Consider the following 9,765-nt stretch of genomic DNA (forward strand, 5'->3'; position numbering starts at 1 on the left):
TGCTTTGAGATTCAAATGTTCAGTTGAGCACCTCGATCGGAAGGTGAATCACCCATGAACTCCAAAAAGCTAAAATTTCTGACGATAGCTTGTGATAAAACCAGTGTCTGACTTTTTCATCGGCAAAGTTTGCGGTATGTGGTCTCGATGACATCCTAGTTGGTGCACAGAGATTCATGCCTGCTGCAATTTGCAAAACCAGTTAGAAGATCCCTCCTAACACAACGGCAAATCGGCTCCATTGTGAACTCTCGTAGTGGAAAAACCGAGATCACAATCTATGAGCCCCATAATCGTGGTTCTTCTCAGAACCAGGTTCTCGTGTGACAGCAAATAGATTTTGACATTTGAGTGGCGAATTCTCAGCAAATGACTTCTCCGGACTTCAAAATGTCTGTTCAAAAAGGTAAATGTTTGCGTTCAACTTCCTCACAGTAACCTCCAGGTCAAGGTTAAACAGAATAAAATTATTACTTTCTCGATAATTGAAAATTTCAGAAAAAGTAATTTTTAATTTTTTTAACAGAATATTGAAAACATATAAGCGTTACTAAATAATTTGAAAAAGACTATTATTTATTTAGTATTGAAAAAAGGTGTAGTTAACGTGTTCTGGATGACAGATTATGATGACACTCGCAAAAAATTAAAAATTAGTGGACTGTAGTGGATAGCAGATTGTGGTGGCAATAACAAAAAATGTGGTGGCGTTAACAATACCCTGCACTAATCTATCGACTGCAAAAAGTCCTCCAGGAACACAATGAGCGGGCCATGCTTCCATTCCGAATACAGTTAAACCAAAGCAGCCATATTCCAAGTGCTAGGCATCGATACCAGTTTGAAATTCACTGTCATGACAAACTTGAAGCCGCTCCGAAGGTCCTATGGTTGTAGCGAGCTTCAGTGCAACACAGCCATTCACCAAACGATCAGGCAGGGTCTCTAGTGGTGTATTGGGTATAATAATTGTCGGAAATTGCAGTACATTTAGCACTTGGTCAGAAAGTAGCGAGAAAACTTGGTCATTGGAGGCAATACAAGTGACCTAATGCAGTACAGGGAGTGGGACTGCGGGTGCAAGAAATCATTTATTGCAGTTGGTGCGAATAATGTGGTCAATTGAAATATACCAAATTCTGACAATTAGTAAATCATTCTGACACAGCTGACACAAGCAACTCACAGTCGCGTTGCTTATGATCCTGATAAATAACCACCTCGTATAGGTAGTAATCCAAAAACTACCACGGAATTCTGTGCTAGATAAACCAACATTGCTATCCAGTAGTAGAAGCATTCCATGAATCTTTCTACATGCCTATGTCTCTGCACAGATTATAAGTACTTGACAATCAGACGACCACACATAAGATTTTCACGAAAAGAACAAAAACAGAGCATATAAAACGATCATCACTGAAAAAGGAGAGTCAAGAAAACGCTCATCGAAACTAAAATTGCTTAATAGATAGTATTTAAAGCATGTAAATTACGACATTTAAGCTGCCTACCTTTTACAGACTTCGGCTTTGCACCCAAAGCCTTCTTTCGTTGACGAATCATATGCGAGTACATCCCCGGGCTTCCTGCAGGCACATACATGTACCCTTATCATGTTAAAAACCACAGCTCTCTTCGCTGTAATGTAGCCAGAGATTAAAAATAAAACAAAAAAAAACAAAAAAGAAACTCTCTTATGAAGATTTAAGCTAGACGGTGAACCTGGGATATAAGCAAGGATAGCCAAGATCGATGCGTAATAATAATCGAAGCCAAAGTTCATCTTGTTTGGCATGCGCAGAGAGTAAAGACCGGTTTCCTGTCGACAAGGAGCACAAGCTGCAATTATTAGCGCTGTAGTATGAATAAGGAGACCTGTTAATCGTCATGATCTCAAGAACACATTCTGCAAAGAAAGTTTATTAGAAGTCCAAGTTAAAGAACGAAGGAATAGGAGAGCATGGTGCCTACCTTCATGAACGGCAAAGCAACGAAGATCAGACCGGCCTCACTGCAGATGCCAGTGGGGTATAAGACGTAGAAAGTAGTGTACCTGTAAGAGTAGTAATTAGCTATGGATATCTGGAAATGATTCCATGGATAGAATATTATTTTCTAAATAGTGAAACGTGAAGAATCCAACCAAATGAATGCGCCATTTACAATGATAAATAAGAGCTAACATTCTGTAACTGTCGGAGGGATTGATTATTAAAAACGGAGAACAATAATGTGGAAGAAATCAATGCGCACATTTAATGGAGTGTGTCAAACCTTAGCCAGAGAAGAAAGCGGGGTGGTGATCCGAACACCTCTTTCAGACCGAAGAATGAGTATCGGATGACCTAGTAACAAATAAAATGAAGTAAAGAAAGTGAGCAACATCTCTTGCATAAAGCATAATTGTGAGTGAATTAGTGTTTTGTTTAACCTTGTCAAATTCTCACCTCTGTAACAGCCCAACTGAGGATCAACGACGTCACCAACCAGTGATCCCTCACCTGCAATTTATCCTCCAACTCTTTACGATTAGAAGTTCAAAAACAGGTGAACAGGGATTGCTCTCGGCAACTGTACACCCTATGCAATATCCTCAAATTATCAATATATATGTATGTGTGTGTGTGTGTGTGAAGACTTTGTTGAGGGATTAAGATCCACAAATATAAAGAGGCCATGTACATGTCTCTTACTTGGGGGAAACTGAACAGAACACCCCATGTGATGAAAACACGCGATGAAATCTGTGGCAGCGTGGCTGTGACCGGAGAGCTTGTGATCCCTGAGCCAAAATTGTAGAGGTTGATGAAATGCTCAAATAGCACCGCAAGTAAAAGTGTCGTGTTGTTTTGAACATAAGATCAAATGCACGTACTTCGGGGCACCGCATGAGACAGAGAAGGTAGGGGCGAAGTGCGTACCTACAATACTGTTGAATATCTAGAGACCCAGATTCACAGATTGAAATCCACATTTAACACACAGCAAAGCAGCTCATCAATAATAAACTTGGCAACTCTTCAAGACAATTACATTCCCAACCAGCCTAAATTGAAAACTAGTCCTTGAATGGATTCTCAAAATGGTAAAAAAATCAAATCCTGCATGCAAAATAAACTACCATGGCGGATTCAGGATACTACGGGAGGTGGAAGAGAACCTCAAGCAGGGCAGCTGTCTGCCATATTTGGAGAGGCTTCTCCACAGCTTCGTACACGGCAGGAGGGCCTCGTGTGTACAACGCAAAGACTGCAGAGTACAGAATCTGCGACCTGCACAGTCCGAGAAAGAAAATAAACATTTTATTCTGAAATGCCGAAGTGTTTTCCTCCTCCAGTCACAACAACATTCTCTCATCATCGATCAAACCTATGGCGATTTCACAGCTATGGCAGCACCATTCGCTTCTAAAAAGACAATGCAGGAGAACAACCCATCACCCAGAAAATTTCGTCCTCGACCATCCCATCCCTCAGAGGAAGGCGAAATAAACTACAAACATCAAAAAAAAAAAAAAAAAAAAAAAAAAACGAACACAAGAGAACTCCCCTCGCTCTACCCAGCTGCACAACCGCACACCCTCGCCTGCTCACTCTCTCTCTCTCGCTCTCTCTCCTACACCCAAAGGAACAAAAAACCGATGCAACAACATTCGAAAAAACCCCATCTCGCCCAAGGAAACGATCAATGCAAGCACAAAAGCGCAAAGGTATTACCATCCAGCGAACAATACCCAGTTGTAGACGGCGAGGTAGGCACGCGCAAGCCCCATGGCGGACCCCTCCGAAGCTATCTATCTCACCAGCAAGGAAGCAGAGGAGCCCAGCACTGCACTACAATACAGTACAAACTAACACACTAACAAACAAATAAACTGAGGAACAAGGTATTTTGGGAACAGGGGCCTCCCCTACTCCCTGAGAGGAAGTGCGACAAGGGAGAGGGACGAGGGAAGAGGGCAACCGGTGTGAAAAGGGGCACTGGGGTCTGGCAGTGAGTGTGCGAGTGGGTGGCCTCTCTCCTTCTCCCCTTTTCGTTCTTCCTTCCTTCATTGATTTTCTGATTGATTTACTGATTTATGTTGTGTTGTGTTTGTAAGAACCTCTCACGCACTCACTGAGTGCATTCACTCTTCCCCTCTCCTGCATCATCATGCTTCCTCTCTATCAAAGCCCCTCCCCACCCTGCCATGCCATGCCTTGCCTGTGACATTACATTTGCCATGTGGGTTTTATGCTGTTCTTTTTCAACTCATCTTTGTCAATCAATGCATACATTTATTTATTTATTTATTTATTCACTTCAACTTTGGTGTATTGTATGTTACGTGGGCTGGCAAGGTCTTGGGAAGATGCAGTGATGTTGATATATTATGAATTTGGTTGTTGCAACTTTGTGTTGAATAAGCGATAGTGTTATTGTTTGTTTGTGTTTATTTTTGACATGTATAGAGTTTGCTTGTTGTGTTGGAATTAAGTGCCATTGTTTTTGGAACTGATTGGAATAGTGGAGGTTTAGTGCATTTTGTTTACAATCTTTGTGTAAAATGGTGCGCATTAATGTTATTTTTGTTCGTTTGTTTGGTCAAAGTATATTTTTAGAGCATTATTACCAAAATTTTGTTGGAGGTTTTTGTTTGACTACTTCTTGCATGTAATATGGTATTGGATTTGCAAGCTGTAAGAAAAATTAGATAAATCAATCATGTTTTTAATTATTACATTGATATAATATATGTCTTGGTTGCTAATAAGATATAATGGATAAAAAGACTTTGTGACAATTAGTTCATATAGAAATGTAGACATTTTTTTTGTAGAAAAATCATAAAAGAGTTTTGGTCCAAACCTGTTTTGAAGTATAATTTGTAGTTGTGAAGATGTATCAACCACATGTAGATTGAGTCTTTTTTTATTAAATTAAATAAAATCAAAGCTTCAAATTATATTGGATTGATCTAAAAAATTGACAATTAAATAAAATTACCAACTTCAATAAATTATAAATATTTTAACATTGATTATAAGTTTTCCAATATGTATAAATATAGTAGTAAATGTGGATTATGTATAAATTTCATCAAATATGTCTTAAGAATTTACACAAGCGTAAAATTATTCTTTGGTGTTTTTCATATTTAGTAATCAGAGCATAAACTTTAATTTTACTCGTTCAAAATGTTATTTTGAGATGCTAAATTATTTTAAATAATATAAAGTTCTATATATAAACAAGAATTTAAATAAACTTTTCAAAAAATTGTATCCTATTTTTATTGAATCAATTGGATGACAACTAATATTAATAAGTTCTAAATGTTTTAATCTATATTGTAATATCTCTTTTTTCATTGATATTCTTTATAATTAAAACATTAATTAATTTCGAAAATGTAGATACCGATAAAATATCTTTTTCAAAAAATACCATGGAAACTTTTTCTATTTTTTGTTATAAAATGATTTGTATATATATTATACAATTTAAAAATTTGAAATTAGATTAAAGATTTTTAAACTAGTGTTTTTTAATACTTTAAAATTAAGATTTCTGTCACATAAGATATTTTTGGAATAGTTTAGTGCTATAGAATAATTAATTATTATTTTAATTCATCGCTTCATCGCATTGTGCTCACACGGTCCTGGAGTACGACTTGCCACCTCCTCGACACTGAAAACCTGATACCGACCATTGTTTTTGTGAACATACTCAGATGTGGATTTAACTCTCATAGGAAGTTCTCGGTTTATCGGCTGGGAAGAAGCGGCTATTTCCATTACCTGCCTCAGTAGACAAGAGTGTCTCGCAGGTACTTGAGTTTTGCCTTCGATGTACTTAATTTTTTTGAGAATTAGTACCAAATTTTGAGTACTTGGCAATGTAGACTTCTTCTAACTTTTTGTGGATATCGTTACCATTTGATTGAGGCAGGAAGAAGCTCACACTCATAGCAGAGCATAAGATTTGTTCGTTGACGTGTTCGAGCATATTTCTTCGAGGAGGCTGGAGTTCCAATTCCATCCAACAAACCAACGAATATTTTATGATATTTTATGTTATTAACGCTTGGATTCGTGATGGACTGAAAGAGCGTTGTGTTAAGCGTGATATTTTATATCCGTGGGATACATCCCAAGAATATTTTATGATGTGGTGAAATGCTAAAATGCTGAATGCTGCGGTGAGTAGCAAAAAAACTAAACCCGGTTTTTGTAAGCACATTCTGTACGATAACAGGTGAAATTGATATGTAGTTTAGTGATTGTAGCCCGTTTCCTGAGCTTTACTAAAGCAAACAATCAAACCCAATTGAGAAAGCGTGGTGCTCAAGCTACATTTGTAAAAGAATTCCACGCTTCTATGACATGTTCTATATTAACATAATCTATCTGTGCACTGTTGGGTTGTGTGTGTGCGTGAAACTGGATTGTCTGTAGGATTTTGAGGTGGATATTTTGTGCATATTTTATGATCAGTAGAAATATATAGATGTAAGCTCTTTATTTTTGTATTGCTATAACATATTGTCAAAACATAGTGGCATTATTATTTGAATAATTAAGTTGTATGCTTTAATTTTTTATTTTACATGCATTATGTAATCTTACTTAAGTACTTAAGCAATGTAGTTTTGTTGGAATTCTATTGGCATACAATTTTGAAGGTTGCAAGTTTGTTTTTTTTAATTTTTAAAATAAATTCAGTTTGATTGATTGGTTGAACCTATGCCATTGTTAGTGGTCTAGCTTTGACAATAATAGAAAGTAATTGGAAAGAAAATGTTCAACAATATCATAGAGAATGTGAGAGAGCATAAAGAGAAGTTAAAACAGATTATCTTAGAAGACTTTCTCAATATCAAAGAAATTGGGAGAGAGCTTAGAGTGAGGGTGTAAGCATTGTAGATGATAATGTTAATCCTAATTGGAAAAAAATTGGTGAACAATGTAGAAGAGATCATGAAAGACATTAAGTAGTGAGAGATGATATTAATCATTGGAACTATAAGAGGGTGCAAACTAGGCAAAGGACATGGAAAGAAACAATCTTATATACAAAACGGGAAGAAGAAGCAAGAAAATATAATAGAACAAAAGAAATTGTTGAACAAGTGGAGCAACTTTTTCATGAATATCAAAATAAAAGAAAAAGATTGGAAGGTCATCATGACATTGGAAATATGGACATTTAATGCTCACATTGCAAGGCACTCCATTGGATGGATGAACAAACCATTCCATCAACAATATTAAATCCACAATTTCGTACATCTTGTTTTTATGGAAAGGTTCAATTTCTACTTTTTTAAGATCCCCCATCATTAATCAAAATAACTACTTGATGGACAAGATGAATAAAATAAGGAGTTTTGAAAGACTATTTGATAATATAATGTTGCACAGACATTTACATTTCTTCGTGCAAAATTGATAATACTATCTTACAAGGATTTAATCTATATAATTTTTGTATACTTAAAGAGCTTCAATATCAAATAAATATTTTTTTTATTAGAAGAAGGTGTAGAAGCAAGTTTTATGCAACTTTATATTTATGACTCTAATATTGTATATGAAGCAAGGATGGCAAGTAATAGCAATTTATCATTTCAAATAGTGCAAGAGCTTCAAGAATAGTTAAGAGAACATCACATATTTTTTTCACTTTGTTGATAAGCTCATGAAATTTTATCCAAAGCAAGAGAAAGAAGAGTGAGTGGTGATAATATACACATATATATTCATTTTAATAATGATGTCAAAAGAAGATGTTATAATCTTTGAACTTCTAATGAAATTGCAATAGTTGCGTTGGGTAATGGAATAAAGGTAGAAGAAATTAGAAATATACTCGTTTTATAGAAAGAAGGTGCATTGCAACAAATTCATGAAGGACATCTCACATACTTGCAACTCCACTATATTATTATTTTTTTTCCATATAAAAAACTTAGATGATATGACTAAACGACATATAGAAACATGAATACCAATAAAGATAGGAGTGAAAATATATGGAGTCCATGTATTACTCAAATGAAATTTTATTTATATCAATTGTTTTTGTGGTATTATTAATATTTAACTATCTTACAAGGTGGAAAGTTGCTATAAGAATTTATTGTAGGTGCTTCAACAACAGCAAAGAAAAATCAATTAAAATATGTTAGTATGAATGAGAATATGTTACATACAAATGAATATCAAGGAGTGACAAATATTTTTGGAAATGTGCAAAATTAAGAAGTTAACATGCAAAATTTAGAACAAAGGATAATTCTTCTATTCTCTCTTATTAGAAGTATAAGAAAACTATTTGAGATTTTTAAAGATTCTATGGTCATTGTTAGATATTTTTAATATTTAGATATATTTAGTACAATGATTACAAATCCGCAATGGCTAGAGATCTCAAGTGTACTTCTTCTAAAACAAAGGCTTGAGGATTGTCTTGACTTAATAGTAAGAATATTTAAACTCAAGCATCAAGTATTCATTGATGCTTGAGTTTAAATAATTATTCTTAATATCATAAACAACAAAATCAAAGAACATATTCAATTGAATTTGTTTCAAAAATATTAAATTAATAATTAATATTGATTTCATTACTCAAAGATGAAAATGCTATAGCTTCAAGAGAATCATTATTTATTGATTAAAAAATATATTTCTTTCTTTTAATTAAAATAGAATATTTAAAAAGAATAATTGATAAACTTTTTTGTTTTTATGGTTGATAAATAATCTTAAAAACAAATCTTAATAAAGATATAATTTAACAAGTTTGGCAAAAATTCAAAACATCTATTCCTATGAAATATTTAAGATTCATATAATTGATATATATGGTGACTAGATTAGAAGTACCTTTTAGGTATTGACACCATTCTTCAAATGAATCCATAATTATAAGAAGATTTTTATTGTGGATCTTAAAGTTGATCTTGATTGCTAAAAATTTCTTAGAATAGAAAGCTATTGGATGGAGCTTATCATCTATTCTTATTTGTGACAACACTTCATCGATTGTAAAATTCGATGTGTCTATTTTCATAAAGAATGCTTTAAAAAAGTTGATGCAATGTAAGATTGGTCCAAATATATATATATATATATATATATATATATATATTAAGGCTTCAAAAGCTATTTTAGCTTTTTTATTCTATCCAAGTTTTTCTTTTATATATTAGACATGGAAAAAGAGCCACAATTTAAGAAAATTTCTTGATAAAAATCTGATAGTAATTAGCAAATTTTAAAAAATATTACACATCTCTTATTATTTTGGAGACTTTTTAATTCATGATAGTCCGGACCTTCTTAAGATCTATTATAAGGTCATCATTTGAAACAATATATCATAAAAAGTCAATCTAATTAATATAAAATATGTACTTTTTTATCTTGATGTATAGACTTACATCTCTAAGTTTTTATAATACACAATAAACATGAAATTCATGTTCTTCTATTTTTATGAGTAGATTAGAATTTTATTTAGATAAAAATAAAAAAATCATTAAGAAACTATTAAAAAAAATTATTAGATGTTAAAAAATAATTAATACATGTATAAGTCCAAAAAGCATGATATTATATTTTAAATGCTTATACCTAGTTTAAAATACAATCTTTCATTCGGCTTTTTTTTTTAATGTGTACTAGGTTGTATGCTCCTTGTAGATCTATTTTGATATAGATCTTTGCTTAATTGAGTTGATGAAAAAATCTTGAAATCAAAGGTAAAAGATAT

The 9,765-nt window shown here is 33.6% G+C and overlaps 1 protein-coding gene across 1 annotated transcript; it reads right to left on the reverse strand.

Moving 5' to 3' along the window:
* Positions 1-1,072: 1,072 nt before the first annotated feature.
* LOC112295075 (very-long-chain (3R)-3-hydroxyacyl-CoA dehydratase PASTICCINO 2A) lies at positions 1,073-3,854 on the reverse strand. The gene is made up of 10 exons (XM_024546230.3): positions 3,720-3,854; positions 3,164-3,275; positions 2,925-2,943; positions 2,697-2,785; positions 2,451-2,504; positions 2,278-2,348; positions 1,975-2,056; positions 1,726-1,822; positions 1,515-1,589; positions 1,073-1,329 (listed from the first exon to the last, which is right to left on the reverse strand). Exons 1-10 carry the CDS (start codon positions 3,773-3,775, stop codon positions 1,322-1,324), a joined length of 663 nt encoding a protein of 220 aa, XP_024401998.1. The 5' UTR covers positions 3,776-3,854; the 3' UTR covers positions 1,073-1,321.
* Between the last annotated feature and the right edge of the window lie 5,911 nt (positions 3,855-9,765).

The sequence above is a fragment of the Physcomitrium patens genome, chromosome 2 (assembly GCF_059467195.1).
Source record: "Physcomitrium patens ecotype Gransden chromosome 2, ASM5946719v1, whole genome shotgun sequence".
In the NCBI taxonomy this organism is placed as follows: domain Eukaryota; kingdom Viridiplantae; phylum Streptophyta; class Bryopsida; order Funariales; family Funariaceae; genus Physcomitrium; species Physcomitrium patens.

Coding starts and splice junctions, on each gene's coding strand:
- LOC112295075 (XM_024546230.3), bottom strand. CDS start 3,775: ATGGGGCTTGCGCGTGCCTACCTCGCCGTCTACAACTGGGTATTGTTC. Junction 2,505..2,696: donor TTCTGTTCAGTTTCCCCCAA/GTAAGAGACATG, acceptor GATAAATTGCAG/GTGAGGGATCACTGGTTGGT. Junction 2,349..2,450: donor TCAGTTGGGCTGTTACAGAG/GTGAGAATTTGA, acceptor ATTTGTTACTAG/GTCATCCGATACTCATTCTT.